A 21866-nucleotide genomic window follows, 5' to 3' on the forward strand; every position below is an offset into this window, starting at 1 on the left:
CGTCGCTGGTTTGATCCAGATATCCCAAATGATTAATTACCATGTAAACAGGGATAACCCTGTTTGCTCACGCATGGAAACACATTATTCCCAATGTTTCAGACAGCAAACCGGAATATTGACCTTAACCCACATTTTGACTGCAGGTAAACGTAGTCACTATCGGCCACAGCCTGCATGGCGGGAGAAAGGTTCAGCAGAGGTTTCTCCATCTAAACGGTCTGCAGCGTCTCTTCAGCTGCAGAGACATGGGACAAAGCTGCAGATCAATACAGGAGGCCCGAGGCCTTCGTTCCCTCGGGCGGCATGACTCTGTAAAGGAGATCCAGGAACCGCCGTGCCCTGCACCAATCCAGGTCAAACCTGCACCAATCCAGGTCAAACCCCCTCATGCAAAGATGGAGCCGCATGTGAAAACATCCAGAACCGCCTGCATGGCCTCTGGGCCAACGTTCTAGATAAGGACGGGACAACATTCCTCCCCCGACCTCACCAGACTACCGTCCCAACACTCAGGCCCCCCCAGCGTTCTCCCCTCATCACAACCTCAAAAGCATCCGTGCAGGTTTAATGTGAGGGGAATACGGGGTTAGAGAACAAGCGTCCTAACTGTGATGTTGGGATGGGGGTTGTACGTCTCACACGTGAGAGCAGGACCGTACCTCGTTCCCGGACCACCTCTTGCTGCCGCTGTCCACGCTGTTGAAGCCCGAGTCCAGCCCTCCGAACTGGCCCGTGAACAGCTCGTGCTCCAGCAGGCTGCAGGACGAGACGCAGAGGAAAACGCATCAAACACGTCAAACAAGAACCGGGAGACCCAGATAACCAGGGCTGGGGATCCATTAGAATGTCAAGAATCCATTTGATTCAGATTCCAATATTGATTTGGGTTAGTGTTATTAAAACAGTTTTTTGAGCTGTTGCATGAATTATATGACTGTAGTTCTGCAACAAATTACTACTAGTATTATATTGAGATTCAACAGCAAGTATTGCAGCTAATGATGCTGTAAGGACCAATCAGCTCCCAGAATGCTGATAGAACTACTTTCAGAAACATCGTGGGTCAGAATTACCAAACAGATCCAGGGGGGAAACAGAGATAGGGCCGTATGAAATCGGTTTTATTTTTTCACACATTCCATTTTAATTTTTTTCATTTTTGGTCTATTTCGGTTTTTAATTTTTGAGAATTTGGTTTTTAGCATTTTATGCAAATGTAACCCCAATACAGTATATAAAGTAACGAAATATAGACAATTTATGCAATTATAACTGAAAACTTTCATGTTTTCATACCTTTAAACATATTTAAAGGCAAAAACATGGCAGTAGTTATTCTGGTGTCCAATAAAACATTCCTTTTTTGGGCATAAACAAAACAATACTAAAAGTTGTAATGTAATGATGAAAAAATAAATAAATAAAATCGATCTTTATACATACGAATCGATTTTTAGGAATTAATATGAGAATGGATTTAGAATCAGAAAATGGATCTTTTCAGCACAGGCGTAGACGGTTTCTCCCCTCAACCCACCAGGTCACTAAAGAAAAGGATCAGTATTTAGTAAGAAAGTGTGCTGGGTGTGCTGGAGTGAGGCCCTGCGGTCCGGGGGCCCTGGGGCCCGATGGCCCGGGGGCCAGGCCCCCAGGTGCCGGGTCAGTCCCCTGAGTGTTCCTCACCAGCTGCTGAAGCCGCTGGGCCTCAGGTGCTTGTCCAGGTCCTCGTGGCCCCTCTTACAGGCCTCCATGTTCAGGTACTTGAAGATGTGGTGTTTGCCCTTGGAGCAGATCTGAGCCGGCGGCATCTGCAGCGGGTTGTTGTCCAGCAGGATGCTCTGCAGCTGCCGCAGGTGCCGGTAGCACAGCGGCACGTGGGAGATGCGGTTGCAGGACACGTCTAGCCGGACCAGGGGGAGCTCCGAGATTTCTGGAGGAGATCAGAGGAGAACAGTTTCACATGCAGGGGATCCATTCAAATGTCAAGAATCCATTTGATTCTCATTCTTAAGATTCAGAAGCCATTATCCAGATTTGAGTCGATCCGATTTGATTCCGATATTGATTTGGGTTAGTGTTATTAAAAATGTTTTTTGAGCTGCTGCATGAATTATATGACTGAAGTTCTGCAACATATTAATACTAGTATTATATTGAGATTAAACAACAAGTATTGCAGCTAATGATGCTGTAAGGACCAATCAGCTCCCAGAATGCTGATAGAACTACTTTCAGAAACATCGTGGGTCAGAATTACCAAACAGATCCAGGGAGGAAACAGAGACGGATGAAATCAGTTTTATTTTTTCCTACATTGTTTAATTTTTTCGGTTTTACAGTTTTGAGGATTTGGTTTTTAAAATTGAACCCCAAGACAGTATACAGGACTGTCTCAGAAAATTTGAATATTGTGATAAAGTTCTTTATTTTCTGTAATGCAATTACAAAAACAAAAATGTCATACATTCTGGATTCATTACAAATCAACTGAAATATTGCAAGCCTTTTATTATTTTAATATTGCTGATCATGGCTTACAGCTTAAGAAAACTCAAATATCCTATCTCAAAAAATTAGAATATTCTGGGAATCTTAATCTTAAACTGTTAAACCTTTAAACATATTTAAGGGCAAAAATATGGCACTAGTTATTCTGGTGTCCAACATTCCTTTTTTCTGCCATAAACAAAAAAATACAAAAAGTTGTAATGTAATGATGAGGAAAAAATAAATAAATATCGATCTTTAGACATATGAATCGATTTTTAGGAATTAATATGAGAATCGCTTTAGAATGGGAAAATCGATCTTTTCAACACAGGCCTATTCAGATGATTCTTCATTATCTTTATCATCGACATTAAGTGGTTTGGTTCAACACTCCACCACTACTTTACTCATTTCAACATCTGAAAGTACAGACCAAGCAGAAGTAATTGAGTACAGGTTGTTTTCAACTGTCAGAACAGAAATTAATCTCCTCACCAAGTCTTTACATTTTGTACAAATGAAGTCCAGCAAATGTTGTATTCAAATGTGTGTTTTAAATGACCTAAATAAAATGCAGAAGTGGAACTTGTAACCCTGCGTTCACACTGAAAGCGTCACAGGCGTCATAGGCGTCTGGCTGCCATTCATTGTCAATGAAAAACGGGCGTCGAGAGGCGGCGGGGGCGGCGGGAGCGGCAGGAGCGTCGGGCGGCGGGCGCGGCGCGTCAATTTGAAAGTTGAAAAATCTGAACTTTATGCAAATGAGCAGCGGCGACGCCGAGGCGTCGTCCAATCCCACACCAGGATTCCCGAAGCGAGAACTCTCAATGCAGATTGTACTTTCATGTACACACAAACGTACACTGATTCACGCGTACAGGAGCAGAGCTGTGCACTAACAAACTTATTTTATCAGGAATTAATATATTTCATCCAACAAAATGACATTTTGCTGGTTTGACTGCCGTTTTTCCCTGAACTGATCACGTGAAACATGTATCTGATGGGTGAGGAGCTGGATGGTCCCAACGATTTTATTTGCTACATTGATCCAACGAAAACATTATTAAAACCCGTGCTTATTAATCACAAAACACTGGTTAAACATCATGACTAAATCCGCTCCGACCCGGTGTGTCAGTGTTCACCGCACAGACTGCAGCTTCGCCTGAATTATGGTGCGGTGCGGTGTGCGTCGCCGCGTACCCTACGCCGTAGGTTCTGCGTTGGTGTGACGCGGAACCATAAATCAGCCTAGGCGGATTCATGGTTCACCGGGAGTGGGCTCTGACGGTTGATGTTGATCCGCCGACCAAACTTGTTAAGGAGCATCAAACTCCCTCTTATCTACGCGGAAATAACGCTTAGATATAAAGAAGGCGTCCCAAAGTGTGATCTATGGTGAAATAGGAAACTGAAGATGTGTAGGCTGTTCCCACTGTTCCTTTCAGTTCTGCAGCGCAGCTTGAAACCACGCCCACCCCCGCCCCGCTGCAGGCACTGATGTTTTCAGTGTGAATGCACCAAGCGGCGAGATGCTGGCGTCGGGACTCCCATGACGCTTTCAGTGTGAACGAGGGGTTAAACAAGTCCAGCCTTTCTGCTTTGATGGGACGTACGAGGGAACGAGGTGCTGCTGATCAGGACTCATTGATCGGCAGATTAGCCGACGCTAAACAGGAAACAAGTCAGCAGCTGCTGCTTTCCATCCATGGAGGAAGAATTAAAGGAGGTTTCAAACTACATGTTAGGAGCTCTTCTTTTAGAGTGTGGAGGTTTATTCCTGCAGGAGACGAGAGCACAGCTGCTGGTGGTTAGCACCGTCACCCCACAGCTAGAGGCGTCGGTTCCCGCTGCAATGACCCCAAAGCTGAACGTGGGGAGGAGGTTTTTAACCTGCAGTCGCCACGTCATCCGGCTCACACTGACCACGGTTACATGATGTTTTTTAATTCGGAATTAATTATTCCGAATTAAATAATTCAGAATTAAACTATTTTCCTTCGAGTTTACATGGAAATAGTAATTCTGAATTGAGGTTTACATGGAAAACACGTTTGATCGGCTTTATCCAATTCCTCTCCAGGTCTGGGGGTTGGGAAGGTTCTGATTGGATAGGGGGGGGACCGGAAGTTAAACTACCGGAAGAAAAACTAACTTACAACTTTGAAAAGCTCACAATTTTGATGTTTCCTGTTTCCATCGGTTCTTTTAATTATTTCTATTTCTTAAATAAATGGTCTCTGCTCTTGACCAGTGTTTACTGCGCGCTGCCATCTTGAAACTTTGTTTGGAAAACCAGCCCAGCGTGGAATATAAGATCATGGAGACAGACGGGCGAGGGAACGAGCAGAAAGAAAGACCGGAATTCACTTAAAGAGGAATGAGTGGATACATGATCTGGAATTATTCTATTCTGATTTAAAATCAGAATAAACCAGCCACTTACTTCAGAATTAAGTTTAATTTGGAATGGCCATTTTCATTTGGAATTAGGTGTTTAGATGGTAATTTTTACTCATTTTAAATCGGATTTAATTTTAGCAGCGGGCCCCGCCCGGGAGATTATTTTCTTCTTTGTGGCACCACTTGGTTCATATTAGGTATAAAGCATTGTATAATATGTTGTGCTGAGATTTTCACACTCTGTTAACATTAAAACAAAAATTGCAAGTGAATTTCCAAATGTATTTTGGGTAAAATGGTTCGTCATCAACAGCCGTCTATCAACGTCATACGTCATCATCGATCACTTGTCAACAGAGCAGTAATCCTACAGCCTAAACATGAACGGGAGTTAGAAACACAAAAGTGGAGTGATAAAATGCAAAGAAAAAGAAAAAAAGGACCAAGAAAAATCCAAATTGTCCAAGCTAGACACATATTTTGTTGGCCCTAATCCTCCTCCTGTGGGAGATGAACCTGACGTTGTTAGCAGGGATTCATCCCCGGGCTGCCCAAAAGCTGCATCATGGTCAGGGAGCAGGTTTACAGGTAGCTTCAGTTAGAACAATTACAGACACACACTAGCAGCAAGAACATGCGAGTTGGTGGTAAATTGTTGCTATAGTAGCCCGGCCGCCTAGCTTATTTCCTTCCCTGTCTCTCGGCTGTAGCGATGATAATAGGGACTCAGCAGCTGCAAAGGGCCCGGTCATATGCCCCGCCCCCGGTCATATGCCCCGCCCCCCGATCATATGCCCCACCCCCCGACCCGCTCTGAGATGTTCCTCTACTGGATCCCCCAACCGTAAACCATCAATATCTCACAGGAACAAGGCAACGGCAGGTTTGCATGGACGTCCCCCCATGAGAGCAGCTGAGATTGAGGTCAGAGGTCAAAGATCAAGAGCGTGATATGTTTTGGTCGTGTCCTGCCCTGGTAAATTATTGGCCCTCCATCTTTAAAACATTGTCAGAAGAAGCTCTGAATATTGATTTTCAACCCGATGCTGCTATGGCCATATTCGGTACTACAGGTATTAGACATACAACATTAAACAAAAGCTATAAAAATATAACAACATTTACAACGCTGCTTGAAAAAGAAGATTATTATTGTATTCGAAGTCAAAAAATCCAATCCAAAGTATCTTTATATTCTCTCAGGTGGTCCAGGGACACATTTTTCTCTGTCTGGGATCCGGTGTTACTGTATATCAGTGAGTTTAGAGTTGTGCCCACTTATGGCGCTTTTCCACTAGTACCTACTCAGCGCAACTCCAACCCACTCGCACTCGTTTCTTTTCAATACCCAGATCAGAAGTAGGAGGTTGGAGTGAAGCTGTTGTGACGTATTTGATTGTGTATCTAAATGAAGAAGACAACAACACTAAAGATGTAGAACCTGGAGGAGATGATAGATGTGCTGCTGGGTCTGTGGCTTGTGTTCAACATCAAGTTAAAAATGAGAGAGAGAGAAGCTTCAAGTGGCGACTCTTTTTTTTTTGTTAGTTTGTCTCAGCGCTGCTGAAAAGTCAGCTGGAGCCGTGAGCAGCTATGAAGAGACAGAGCTCCTGGTAGATCTGGTCGTTCCTTATCTCCGTCTAGATCCCTTTTTAATTATCTCCTCAGCACCAGGTTTATGAACATCTGCACCTCAGAGTTGGATCACCAAACAGACTTTTGCTGCCGTTGCTGGTTGAATAAAATGAACCAGAATCTGTCAGTCTCTTTCTCTGATTTCCTCCTCCTGACTCAGACGCCTGACTCCAACCCCCCGACCAATCGGTGGCCTGTAGTGTGATGATGTCAGATACAGCCGACTCAGCCGCTTAGAACCTCGGCAGAATAGTTACAGAAAAGTATCTACTCGGCACGTTAGACCCCTAGTGGAGAAGCTGGAAACCTGGGCCAGTCGAATCGCGCTGGTACTAGTGGAAAACCGCCATTAGCTGCCACAGAGCAGCCACTTTACACTGGTATTTGAGATGTGACTTCATCCATGTGAATTGTGTTTTGTTTAGTGCACAGCTTCAATGTTGATAGGCCATATTTTCCTTTTGTGTTGTGTATTTTGTGTATGTATACAGGACTGTCTCAGTAAATTAGAATATTGTGATAAAGTTCTTTATTTTCTGTAATGCAATTAAAAAAACAAAAATGTCATACATTCTGGATTCATTACAAATCAACTGAAATATTGCAAGCCTTTTATTATTTGAATATTGATGATTATGGTTTACAGTTTAAGATTAAGATTCCCAGAATATTCTAATTTTTTTAGATAGGATATTTGAGTTTTCTTAAGCTGTAAACCATGATCAGCAATATTAAAATAATAAAAGGCTTGCAATATTTCAGTTGATTTGTAATGAATCCATAATGTATGACATTTTTGTTTTTGTAATTGCATTAATGAAAATCACAATATTCTAATTTTCTGAGACAGTCCTGTATATGCATATGTGCATGTTAAACTGCTCTATTCATCATTGGTCTATGTTTTTTATTTTCATAAAATTTTCCAATTGTGTTGGTTAGGTGTCCAACCTGTTCAGGGCATGGGAGGGCAGGGGTGTTAAAATATAAAAATGAGCATTGTAATCCTTTTGTGTCTGTATCCATATGCTATTAATGCTCAATAATAAATAAAATAAAAAATAATAATATATTATAAATAAAATATAAATAAATATAAAATATAAAATAATAAAGATGAAGAGCGTGTACCTTCAGGCAGGCAGGTGAGCTGGTTCCTCCTCAGGTTCAGGTCCCTCAGACACTCCAGCTGGCCGAGCTCGGCCGGCAGCCTCTGTAGCTCGTTGCAGCTCACGTCCTGGGAGGAGCATGAGCTGTGTCAGTCAGCACTTATGCAACAACTGTGCAGGAGCAGAGCGGCGTTTGTGTGTCCTACCAGCTGCCGGAGGTGTGTGAGGGAGTAGACGGAGGACGGCAGGGAGGACAGCTTGTTGTTGCTGACGATCAGCACGCGCAGGAGGGGCAGCTGGAACACCGACGGGGGTAACCCGGAGAGAAGGTTCCGGCTGTGGAGAGAACAGAAACAGATGTTTCAGGAGTGGGAGAGGATCTTTCACACCAGCTGGGATATCAGGTGGTTGCGAAAGGCAGCGGCGCTGCCTCAAGTGTCACAATAACAAGAGACGACGGCGTGGAGGGGTGGGAAGTGTCCCAAGCATCTCTGGGTATATGGAGGTCTGGAAAAGATTTCTCTTCTTCCTGGTCGGACTAAACAATATGGAGCTAAAACAGTCTAATAAGTAACAAATGCACACACCCATCCACAAATGCACAGGACAAGATCCACAAATGCACAGATTTGCAAATGCACAGAACAATTCACACGTGCGTAGGACAAGATACACAAATGTATTTTTGATGCACACACAAATATAACCTGATTCACAAACGGTTATACGGTGCAGATGTTCATAAACCTCGTGATGAGGAGAGAATTAAAAAGGGATCTAGACAGGTGATAAGGAACAACCAGGGGTCGGATTCACAAAACATTAAGAAAAGAAATCGGGCCACGCGGGCACTGTCCCGCGTGGCCCGGCACTCCCCGCCTCACGGTTTTAACAGCAAAATAGACACTGCACATTCTACACTTAATAAATACATTTGACAAGGACACGTAGTTCCGGAGGGGGGGGGGGCTCGATACCTGGCCCTCCCCCTCCCTGTTTTTATGGCATTAATCACATGCACTCAACACCAGGGGCGGGAGGGGGTCCCACATCACCCGCGTTCCCTCACCGGCCTGGGATAGGTGGGTCGGGATACCCGGGCCTGGCGGGGCTCGCCGTGCAGCCTGGGGTGCCTTCTGGCGGTGCTGGACCCCCCCGGGGAGGGGGAAACGGTGCGTGATTGTGTGTCTGTGTCGGTGAGAATGCGGTATGGAAGGGTCCTGCCATGGAGGATTTGGGCCTCCATTGGCAGGACATCAAAACTTAATAATTTATCAATATTATATTATACAAAGATGGTTATTATTAATTATTATTATTATTATTATTATTATGTATAGTATATCATATTATTATTAGTATAGATATCGGATAGTTGAATGGATGAATGAATGGGATGCCTGGGTCTGGGGCCCTCCGTTGTCGGGCCTGCACGGGTGTCGCCTTGTTGGGGGGTTCCCTCTCTCCGGGCCCGTCTCCGGTCCCCCCCGCTGCCTCTGCGGCGGGGCGCCCCTCTGGTCTTGGAGGGCCACTTTCGTGGGGGGCGGGTGCGCCTGCCCGCGTCGGCGGCCGGGGCGGCTCTGTCTCTCCGGGCAGGCTGGGCCCCTGCCGGGTGGGGGTCGTTGGCCTGAAGGGTGAGGGCCTCCTGGCCGCGTGTCCGGCCCGGACCGGGTGGCCGGGGATTGCCTGGGTCGCAGTCCGCCGCCGCGGGCCCCCTCGGCCGCCGCCGGGGGGGGGGGGCCTCGCAGGCGGTGGGTTGCCTCCCTCCTACTTCTCCCCTCTGTGGGGTTGCCGGTGGCCTGGGTTCCGGGCTCTTCCGTGTCGGCCTCTGGTCTCGCGGGTGGCGGGGTTGCTCCCCCCCCTCCCCCACTATAGATACACTTCAGGTGGAGCTTTGTTTGGTTTATCACACACACACACACACACACACACACACACACACACACACACACACACACACACACACACACACACACACACACACACACACACACACACACACACACACACACACACACACACACACACACACACACACACACACACACACACACACACACACACACACACACACACACACACACACACACACACACACTGGCTTGTTCACCTGCATGCTGGCTCTCTAGTTTTTGGGTTTAGGTAGCGGTAGCGATAGCTTAGCTGAGACTGCGATCAGATCTCAAGATTTAGGTCGATTGCTGTTATTGTTTTGGTTGGCTCCGTGCCGGTTTCGTGCTTTGTTTGTGGTTTTTTGTTGCAGATTTCCAGTGCTTGACGTGTGTTTCCGTGTGTTCCTGCTTACTTGAGTTTTGGGAGTGGATGTCGTCACCCCCCCCCCCCAAAAAAAAAAAAAAAAAAAATAAAATCACTGGGTTTGTATGTGTATATTTATGTATGTGTACGCATATGTATGCGTATATATATGTATATATATTAAATATAGTAATAATGCACATATATATACTTTTGGTTTCTACCGTCATGGTATCAATCATTAATATGTGTGCAGACAAGGGTAAAAAAAAAAAAAAACCTTCTTAAGTGTCACTTTTTTCAGTCAAGTTCAGTCTTAAGAAGAAAAAAAGAGAAGAAGTCATATTCTCCAAAAAAGTTCTAAGTATTTTCTCAACTTTCTTAAGTTTCTTCTTAAGAAAAAACTTTTCTTAAGAATACCATTTATTCTTGAAATAAAAGTTCTCAAATTTGTTCCTGACTTTTTTCTTAACTTTAAGACAACCTTGACCTGTCTTAAAATGTATTCTGTGAAAAGGTAATAATAATAATAATAATAATAATAATAATAATAAGACTCTAATATCACCTTTTTCAACACATTTTAGACAAGTTCAGACTAGCATTTTTTATTTATTTTTTTATTTCGATCATGTGCTCAGTATGGTACACTCATTCATAACATGTCGTGTAATCATTTGGATCGAAAAGGAGTAGGCTGAAGCTCTGAGCTTATAAATGCCTACCCTTCAAGTAGTAGTAGGTCATAGTTTAAGGATATACTTTGTAATTAATTAGACAAAGAGCCTGTTAACTGTTTGTTAGCATGTTAGTTAGCGTGGTAGTTAATTATTATTAATTTTCCCCAATAGTATTTTTTTTTGCACATTAATCTCATCCACCAGAACCTTGAAAAGTTCCTGCATCTCTTTTTCTCCTTTTTCTCCTTCTCCATTTTTAGTGAGTGACTGACGGTTAAGACCAAACTACCTGTATATATATATATATATATATATATATATATATATATATATATATATATATATATATATATATATATATATATATATATATATATATACATATATATATATATATACAGGTAGTTTGGTTATATATAGTATATACATATATATATATATATATATATATGTATATATATATATATATACATATATATATGTAGTTAGTTATATATATATATATATATATATATATATATATATATATATATATATACATATATATATACATATATATATATATATATACATATATATACACATATATATATATACATATATATATATATACACATACATATATATATATATATATATATATATATATATATAAGGTGGATATATATATATCCACCTTAATATCATATTTCCAGAGTCATTGTGATGGTACATCAACTTCCAACAGGTTTAATGACACCTCTGTCATGGTCTGAGGGAGTCTGTATCACCTTCACTGGCACTATGTAACTTTGAGGAGCATGGTAGGAACCCTGCCACACTAAAAAACTACAAATCGTTACGACTTTGACTGCTTTACGGCATACGTCACTTCCCCCTCCTTCCCGATTCGCAGTCGAGACGAAAATGGGCGGGGCGTGGAGCTCAGAGCTCCTCAGAACCTGTTGCTGCGTTGTGGCTGCCGCAGCTCCACACAACAGACGTGGGGAAAAGATCCTAATGGTTCAACTTTTCAACGGTTTCCTGCTCGGAGGCAGAACCACGCAGGCCAAGTATCTGATATAACAAAGTAAAAGAGTGAAAGAGTCGTCGGCTCGCTTTGGATCGCGGCTGTAACGACCAAACACCGGCTTCCACACAGTAAAGCCTGAATTATGGTTCTGCGTTAAATCGACGCAGACCTACGGCGTAGGGTACGTGGCGACACGCAACGTACGGTGCGTGTCGCCGCGTACCCTACGCCGTAGGCTCTGCGTCGATTTAACGCAGAATAGGGCTGGGCGATATGGACCAAAAGTCATATCTCGATATTTTCTAGCTGAATGGCGATACTCGATATATATCTCGATATTTTTTCTGTGCCTTAATTGGGGTTTCCCCCAAAGCATTATAGCATAGCATCTCTGTTAGCATCTCTGTTAGCATCTCTGTTAGCTTCATTTTTTTCTGAGGCAAACCATTAAAAAAACAGTCAGTTTTAATACAAAGCCTCGTGCCAAATGTCACACAGGTTCCTTTATTAACAGAGGTCTGCACAATATCAAAATGTATAAAACAAATGAAACGAAAATAAACGGCCTGCATATATAGAATAAAAATGCTTTTTGAATAAAATAAAATAAATATCCCTTTCCTGCATAACAATTAAATTAAAATACACTGTGCAATTAATACAATGTAGACAGTAACAGGCAGACTTTTCCACTGAGGTTGACAGTTGTGCAAATAACAAAACATTTGTGCAAATCTCAAATAAAACATTCAAGTCAATTTGTCACAAAATAAGCTATATCAAAATCGTAAAAAAAAAAAAAAAAAAAAAAAAAAAAAAATGTAATAAATCGATAAACGATATTGTCTCGTACCATATCGCGTTTGAAAATATATCGATATATATTAAAATCTCGATATATCGCCCAGCCCTAACGCAGAACCATAATCAGCCTTAAACCACAAACACTCACGCAGACCGGGTCGGATCAAAACACGGGTTTTATTCCCTACTTCTCCAGCTAAACGCAGTTGCTGGCCAGCTCTCTGCGGTGCAATTAACCCCAATCTTCAGATAAAACTAGTTTGTTGAGGAAAAAATATTAACTCTTATTTGTAGCTGCAGAGGAAAAAAATAATCTCACGAGGAAAACAAAAATATTGCTCACGCCTCGGAGCCTCTTCAACATAATATAGCAGTCAAAAAAAAGAAAAGAGAAGTAAGAGGGATACAAAACATGTACTGTATGTTGTACTATTATACAAATTTATTGAAACACATGGCTCTTCAGTAGGGATTAATTATTATTATAATTAATAATAATTAATAATCATTATTTTCTCCATATACCGCTCCCTGGCTTCCTTGTTTAAGGTATCCCGGTAAATTCCAGTTCCTTTCCAGCAGTTTAACATCTTTTTTTTTGCGTTCTGTCTGTTCACTTGGTGAAACAGAAAAGTGTCCCGTCTCCTCTCATCAAAACAAATGCAGCGACGGGACAGGATCTTTCCGGCAGTACGCGCTGGTGCTCATGGGAAACGTAGTGTTCTTTCTGGTAAAACACTACCGCTTTTGTCCAAAAGATGCCGCCAAACTCAGAAAAGCTGAAAGTTACGTTGTGCTGCTTTAAGTAGGAAAAATAAGATTATTTTAGATATTTATTAACTTGTTTTATTATACTAGTTGTGTGTGTGACTGATTCTGTGAGCAGTTGACCACTCTTAAATTTCCTTCGGGATTAATAAAGTAAATCTATCTATCTATCTATCTAAGAAATTCCTAAGAAATGACAGTTCTTAAGACGGTTCTTAAGAAAATATTGAGGAATTGCACTTAAGAACTTTCTTATGAACTTCTTAATTTTAGATCTGAAGACATTTCTTAAGATCGTTCTTAAGAACATATTGGTGAATCCGGCCCCAGGCTGAGATGAGTAGAGCCGAGTAGGTGCTGGTGGAAAAGTGCCATCAGACAGGTTAGATGAGATCACAAGACTGAACTCTTAAAGCTTGACGGGGCTGACTGAGCAGGGTTGGTTGCTCCGGAAACTCAAGGTCTGATACAAACTCACTGGCAAAATGCATCAGTTTACCTTATACCTGATTACCTGATTGTAAAATACCTGATACACATAGTGTTTTCCATTTAAGCTGCAAAGATCTTTCTGTAGTTGGGTGGAAACGTGCAAAACTGCAGATTAACCTATAAAAGGGAACTTGAATGTACAGCAACATATCTTTCTACATGATCTACAGCCATCAGTCCAGCTTCACTCAGTTAAGCTTGGTTGGTGATACCAGCGTAAATAAGTCAGCTGTGCTGCTAAAGGCTTTACTGATGACCATTTTAATGCGTTTCCACGTTAGCTGGCTCAGCGCTAAATCAGATCAACTCAATGCTGAGGGCTGGACAGACTTCACTGCGTCTGGGGACGGACTTTTGGAGAATATATACATTTTAATCTTTACAGACTGATCAACGGCATAAAGGCGTACAAATGTAATTTACATGCATTGTCAAACAACGTGAGATTCTTTATTTCTAAACCATCAGTGCTGAGGACTAAAGGCTGGATTATGGTTCTGCGCTACACCAACGCAAAGCACACGCCGCTGCAGTGACGCCGTCGTGAAACCTTTGGACTTCTGTGTCACTCCATTTTGCCACGTTGCAATACCCCCCGCGACCGCTAGGGGGGTGCGATCTTTTCCTGAATGGTTTATCTGACTTTTCCGGTCACAGTGAATCAAAGAGATAAGGACAACTATTGTGAAAAAAAAACAAAACTAAATAAATCACACATACACGAGGAAAAGAGCGCTGAAAGTTCACGACTGTTTCACGAACCGGAAATGCGTTGCTACCAAGCGAACCAATCACAGCCCTCTCTGTCTGCTAACAATTTGTGGGAGGTGTGTCAGGCACGGTGTGGCGTGCGACGTGGTGCGCGCGACGCGGCGCAACCTGCGGCGTAGGCTCAGCGTGGATTTGTTGCAGAACCATAATCCAGCCTTTAGTAGTGTAGTGGAAAATCCTGGTCCCCCTACATAAACTAAGTTTCTATAAGTATCACCGTTTCCAATTGGACTGAAGAAAAATAATGCCAAGAGTCAGATCCGTCTGGTGTTCCGTTCAAATACTGCAGAGGTTTTTATTGCATAAAAACAATCAGTACCAACCACAGGAGAATTAACCATTCGAATGGACAACTCTAAAATCTTTCACCGAGTCCTCCTCCTTATATACTATCAAAGGGCCTGGGGGCCACACCCCTCAGTTTTATGATTACAACCCATAATACTCCATTGTTTCCCTCACGTATATTTTATCGGAGGAACAAGAAACAACCTTTCATTTTTTTAAACTTTAACCACCCTCCCCTGCACCTTTTTTCAACAACAGGTGTCGTCTCCCAGAATTTTGTGTCTTTCCTTTGTGCACTCAAGGGGAGGATTCCCCGAGTGACACTTATTATTACAAATTTTGGTGTAAATTGCTCAAACAAGGGCTATCTCTAGACACCTGTTCTGAGAAATGACGTCCTCTATACCCAGAAAAAGGGGAGATAATTTGCACACTGAGAGCGGAGCTTCTCTCAGGAGGCCGCGTGTGCTCTCTTCCAATCTGAGCCCAAGACAGGCAGGTTTTTACAGCAGACAACATTCCTTTGCATTGAGCAGAGTTGCAGAGATTCTTTACGGTCACCAAAGCTTTAAGAAACAACAATGATTATATAAAACTGTTAATCTTTTTCTACTACAAGAGAGGTACAGATGGAGAGAGACACACACACAGAGAGAGAGAGATACACAGCCAGCTTTCATGTCGCTACACAGCGTCTTTCAAGGCCAAAGTTAGCACAGATCAGCAGAGTTAGAAACTTTTCGAAGTTAGACTTTAGCATATAACAAAAGATATGAATCTTTTTACTACAGTAGCTCTTCATGGGGTCCTTTAAGGCGTGGCGAGGTGCGGTGCGTTACCTGAGGTTGAGGTAAGTGAGAGCCTGCAGGTTGCCAAGGCTGGAGGACAGCGATCTCATCCCATTGTGGTACAGGCTCAGCGTCTCCAGAGAAATGAACTGACAGAGCTCGTCTGGAAGCTCACACAGCCGGTTCTTGGACAGATCTGAAACACAGACAATGATGGCGTTAGACTAACGATACTTACATCTTTTTTACCCACAGCTTCCTTCAACAATCCTGTAATGGCCTCTGATCCCATTCAGATAGCCTTTTGTCAGGCGTTGTCCCCCAGACCTTGAAGACAGCAGTCTTCAATCTGGACAAGTTGCTAATGCAGAATTATAGAGCCATCTCATCAGTAAGGTTATTGAAAAAGCTGTTTCACCTTCTTAACTCTGACCAACCGAGAGACTGCCCTTGTCAAGGTGTTCAATCCACATAAATACGGACTGTGGACCCACAGAGCTGGTACTACTGGACCTCAGCGTTGACCACAGTATATCTATACTAGAGTGACTGGAGAACTGGGTCGGACTTTCTGGCACAGTCTGAGTCTTATGGTGCTTTTCCACCAGTACCTACTCAACCCGACTCGACTTGGTTCTTTCCCACTAGGTGTCTAATGTGCCGAGTAGATACTTTTCTGTAACTATTCTGCCGAGGTTCTAAGCTGCTGAGTCGGCTGTATCTGACATCATCACACTACAGGCCACCGATTGGTCGGGGGGTTGGAGTCAGACGTCTGAGTCAGGAAGAGGAAATCAGAGAAAGAGACTGACGGATTCTTGTTCATTTTATTCAACCATCAACGGCAGCAAAAGTCTGTTTGGTGATCCAACTCTGAGGTGCAGATGTTCATAAACCTGGTGCTGAGGAGAGAATTAAAAAGGGATCTAGATGGGCGATAAGGAACGACCAGATCTACCAGGAGATCTGTCTCTTCATAGCTGCTCACGGCTCCAGCTGACTTTTCAGCAGCACCGAGACAAACTAACAAAAAAAGAGTCGCCGCTTGAAGTTTCTCTCTCATTTTTAACTTTATCAAACACAAGCCACAGACCCAGCAGCACATCTATCATCTCCTCCAGGTTCTACATCTTTAGTGTTGTTGTCTTCTCCGTTTAGATCACACAATCAAATATGTCACAGCAGCTTCACTCCAACCTCCTACTTCTGCTCCAGGTGCTGAATTATTGTGGAAAAAAACCAGGCTGAGTTGAGATGAGTAGAGTAGGTGCCAGTGGAAAAGCGCTATTACTTAATTGACAGGTACTACTTTGTGTCAATAGGTAACAACTAATCAACAAAAATTACAGGTGGGGTTCCCCAAGGTTCCATCCTAGGACCCCCCTCCCCCCTCATTATTATGGTTCAAATAACAAGATAAGTTACCATAACTATGCAGATGACACAAAACTTTACATTACAATGTGACCAGGTGACAATGAGCCCATACGAGTGTTGAGTAGATGCATGGAACAAATCAGTGAGGGGATGTGACATAATGTTCTTCAAGCAAAACTAGAGTTGTTTTTGGACCAAAAGAAGAGCGTTTAAGAGTAAACATACAGCTTTAAGTGTTACAGCTACCAGTGTTACAGCTAACGTCCAGGTCTGAGTCACGGACTCAGACCTGGACGTTCAGAGACATTAAGACAATTACAAAGTCGGCCTTCTACCACCTGAAGAACATCTCCAGGTTCAGAGGACCAATGTCTCAGCAGGATCCAAAAAACACTCGTCCACAGACGACAAATAAAATATCTGAAAAATAATCCAATAAAATGTAATATAAAATATAAACAAATAAAATAAATATATATATATATATATATATATATATATCTAGACACATTCACCCTTCCACACACACACTAACACACGGACCCCACAAGAACCTTCATAAGCATACAATCTTGTTTTGTTATTGAACATTAGCTCTTGTTTTTGTTAAGAGTGGTTATTGCTGTTGGATACAAGCTGTGTTTTACACTGGCTCTCTGTTCCTGAGAGAATAGACTTTAAAATATTTCTGTTTATAAAATCACTTAATGTTTTAGGACCAAAATACATCAGACTTATTGTTGCCATAGCAACTATCCAGACCTCTCAGGTCTTTTGGTTCAGGTCTGCTCTGTGTCCCCAGAACCAAACATGGAGAAGCATCATTCAGCTTCTATGCTCCACGGATCTGGAACAAACTTCCAGAAACCCTCAGTTACTCTAAATCAACATTAAAACTGCCTTTGATGAATTGTTTCCTATTCTGAATTTAATTTTAAACAATGTTAATGTTAGTACTAAACTGTAACCATAGTTTAAGGGCCAATCCCAATACACCCCCTACTTTCTACCACTACCCCTAAAAAAGAAGCCACAGATTTTAGGGCCCTTGTAATCTTCCCAGGGCCCTGTCCCAATACTCCCACTACTCCTACTTTTCAGCACCACTCCTAAATTTAGCTTGCTACGTCCCTGCGTGGTTTACATTCGGGTACGTAAGCGACTGCGTAGTTACGTTTGCACAAACGTCACACCATATCAGGAAGCTGAGAGCTAAAAGCTGTTTTAATTTCCGCTGCTGCGCTGTTAATATGCCACTTTTTAAGTTTTAATATTTTTCAGGCGTAAAAGTAACCGTTAAGATCCCCAACCTGGGCTCAGTTTATCCAAATAACGCCTGTTAAGAAATTTGATCCGATGTTTACGGAGAAGAGCCGCCGGGTCGGAGCAGCAGCAGCTCACGGCCAGGTCAACCTGCACCGTCGTCCCGGGGAGAAACCTGCAGCTCTGTGGAGAATTACCGCTGGCTGAAATAAATCATTTAGGAAGATAAATGTTTAATAGATGAAATCTAACAGTTGTAGCTACGCCTGTTAAGAAATTTGCTCCGAAAATTTCGGGATCAAAACTACCTGCCGGCTCCGGAGCTGATTTATGGTTCTGCGTTAAATCGACGCAGAGCCTACGCCGTAGGGTACGGCGTAGGGTACGGCTTAAGGTACGGCTTAGGGTACGGCGTAGGGTACGGCGTAGGGTACGGCGTAGGGTACGGCTTAAGGTACGGCTTAGGGTACGGCGTAGGGTACGGCGTAGGGTACGGCGTAGGGTACAGCGTAGGGTACGGCGTACGGCGCGCGTCGCCGTGTAACACCAACGCGTAACCTACGCCGTAGGCTCTGCGTTGGTGTAACGCGGACCCATAAACCAGCCTTTATTCTGGCGAGGTTTGAAAAAGACTTCGCAACAACGGGCAAACAAGTGATTATGTACATTCACTGAGTGAATATTATGAAAGTAAAATATATATTTCTCGCTAGAAATGTAATCAAAACGCATTTTTATGCAGAAACTAATTCAAAATATTTCTTTTATTCACTAAAAAATAAGATAATGTTTTTTTTTTTTGATTCAGTCCGTAAAAATGACGACGAAAAGCATTCTGGGAAATTTTTCTGGCCCTCGGTCAGCTAGGGTGCATCTGAAAACACTCGCTCTGAAGGGCCAGATTCATAGCCACTACCTCTCGTTTAAGCCACTACCACTAGGTGAAAAGAGGAATTGGGACACCACTACCCTCACGGGAACGCGCAAAATTTAGGGGTAGGGATGAAAAGTAGTGGTAGTGGGTGTATTGGGACAGGGCCTAAGTCTTATTCTTCTTTATTCTGCTGCTGTAACTTTTTTTCCCCATATTCACTCTTCACATATTTATTGTGTAAAGCAACTTGAATTGCACTGTTGCTGAAATGTGCTGTACAGATGAACTTGCCTTGCCTGACTCCCCAAACCAGCAGGCTAAACATACGAGAGGAAACATCAACTCCAAGCCCACGGTGCAGAAACAAGCATCTTGGCAGGGTCCTCTTTTATCCACTTAACCAAACTGGGTGAGCATTTACAAAAATAGATGCTACTGGCAGCTTCCAGAGTACCTGTATGTAGGCCATTCTCCTCCACTTCAGTTTCAGGGTGGACCATCCAGCAGGGCCTGCCAATCTTCTGTAGGTGGACTCAAATGTTGCACACACTCATTATTCCTCTACTCTGTGTGGAAATCCCTGGCTGTTGCTTCACTTTTACTGAATCTTTCATCTCCTCATATAGACATACCAACCCGACCAAAGAACAACTTACACTTTAACTTCTCTGATGTTTCAGGGCAGGAACCCTATGAACCATGAGCTGCCACAAGAGACACCATTTATTGCCTTTTATCCATAACGGTTTTAAGATCGTATACGTCACCCGTTACCACCAGATCCACTGTTTGGGAACACATATGTCCCTTGCAGCCTAAATATTTCTATCACGTGGTCTCACGTGGTTTCACTTAAGACACTTCACAAAACGTGTTCAAGGCAACAGATTTATTTATTTCAATACCTTAACCCCCTTGTTGTATTTGAGATCTTATCTTATCCAGGAGAGGATACTGTAACCAAGAATTTCCCATAATAATTTGAGCCATTTGACTGTAAAAACCCCGTTGACGACTCATTACTTTCTGTGTAATGTGGGATAAAGGAAAGTGAGCGTGGCTGGAGGTTTAACCCCCTGCCGTTCACACTGGGAGCAGGATGAGACGGAGGTGTGGCGGTAGCAGACGGCCCAATGGCTGCTCATTGATGGCCGTGGGGAGCAGCAGGGACGGACCAGGCAGTTCCTTCCTTTGTTCCTCCTCGTTGGGGGCTTCATTCCATTAGACATTACCTCTTCATTCCTTTATATCTCCTTTGTTTGAATGTGGCCACACTAACAGGATAACACTCATCTGAATATGTGTTCAATAAAGCCGTAAGCGTTACTACTTCACATTCTGTGTTAATGCAAGCGTGCAGGATAGTTCCTCGTGTCCTTCATGAACATGGCCAGGAGACACAGAAGTCTGTCCCTGCTTGTGCGTATTCTTGTCTCTCTGCAGCCCCATTTCTCCCCATCCTGACTATCCCGCGGCTGGAGGGGAGTAGGAACAATGGGTGGGGGTGGGGGGCCGGTGCGTAAGTGTGTGCTCCAGTAAAAGGAAATAATCTCCTCCATCTGGAGCCAAACACGAGTGTACTCCAGGTTAGAAACCTTTCCACGACCCTGAATAGGAGGAAAGCAGACTATAGTGGATGGGTGGATGATTTTGAACTCATTCCTTCTGCAGAAATAACAACTTGTTGTGTGCAGCATGTTCACCTGCACATGCACCATGCAGGTGTTGGTCCTGCAGAGCTTCAGCTCCTTTTAGCCCGGCTGGGCCAGATGCCGCTTTCATCAGGGCAGGATTACTGGGACCCAACCAAACCAAGTAGGGCTGTCAGTTTAGCGCGTTAATTAGATTAATTAATTACCCTGCTAATTAACGCGTTATGAAAATTAACGCAATTAATTATGAGTGGCAAAATGCGCAAGCATTTGAAATTTGGCCCATTGAGTGACCCTAACCCTGGACTCACACTGAAAGCATCACAGGCGTCCGGCTGACATTCATTTTCTATGAGAGCACTGCGAGACGCATCAGAGGCATCAGGAGTGACGCGTTGGAGGCGTCCAGAGCATCAATTTGAAGTTGAAAAATCTCAACTTTATGCAAATGAGCAGCGGTGACGCCGAGGTAGCGTCCAATCACAGACCAGGATTCCTAAAGCGAGAAGCCTCAATGCAGATTGTACTTTCATGTTCACACAAACGTACACTCATTCACATGCACACATGAGCAGAGCTGTGCACTAACAAACTTATTTTATCAGGATTTAATATATTTCATCCAGCAAACCTGGTATAATGATAAAAAACTAATAAAAAGACTTTAATCAAAAAAAAAGTTGAAAAAATGTCTGGAGCCAGCTACTAATCTGGATGTCAGCTCGGCCGGCGACCATGGTAGTGAGCTCCCTTCAGTCACTGCTGGATCTCACGGCGTTAATGGGCCACGGATCCGTGTCCGAGGTCACAGGTCATCGTTCAAGTCGTCTGACAACGCTCACCGATGAAACTTTTTATTCAGGTTTCCATTTGAACTGCAGACAGTTCTAACGAACAAAATGTACTCAGGCTGCCAGAGCTTCGTGGGCGTTTTCAAAAATATGACACGTTCAAGAAGGAGCGCACTCAAAATCTCTGCTGAGGTCCAAAAATAGAGGACTCGCTCTGCTCTCTCTTTCCCAAGAGCCATTTCTGCAGAAACCTCCTCGTAGCTGTCATAATAAACGCAGAGCGACTCACTACTGGGAACATGGGAGGAGTATGTGCTGTGGAACGAGAGCGGAGAAGCAGACAGATGTGCAGCTGTGTCTCACACAGCAGGACCCTGGTATGATAGAAGAGATGCACCCATCAGGAT

At 43.2% G+C, this 21866-nt stretch overlaps 1 protein-coding gene across 2 annotated transcripts in view; it reads right to left on the reverse strand.

Moving 5' to 3' along the window:
• lrch4 (leucine-rich repeats and calponin homology (CH) domain containing 4) overlaps window positions 1-21866 on the reverse strand; it is a 96030-nt gene that overhangs the window by 38086 nt on the left and 36078 nt on the right. For both annotated transcript variants that reach the window (XM_061709691.1, XM_061709690.1), the window contains exons 2-6: window positions 15554-15698; window positions 7850-7979; window positions 7666-7771; window positions 1687-1933; window positions 663-759 (exon numbers count right to left, since the gene is read on the reverse strand). In XM_061709691.1, coding sequence (XP_061565675.1) covers window positions 663-759; window positions 1687-1933; window positions 7666-7771; window positions 7850-7979; window positions 15554-15698 — 725 coding nt within the window. The remainder of the gene's footprint in view (window positions 1-662; window positions 760-1686; window positions 1934-7665; window positions 7772-7849; window positions 7980-15553; window positions 15699-21866) is intronic.

The sequence above is a fragment of the Cololabis saira genome, chromosome 20, assembly GCF_033807715.1.
Source record: "Cololabis saira isolate AMF1-May2022 chromosome 20, fColSai1.1, whole genome shotgun sequence".
Classification (NCBI taxonomy): domain Eukaryota; kingdom Metazoa; phylum Chordata; class Actinopteri; order Beloniformes; family Belonidae; genus Cololabis; species Cololabis saira.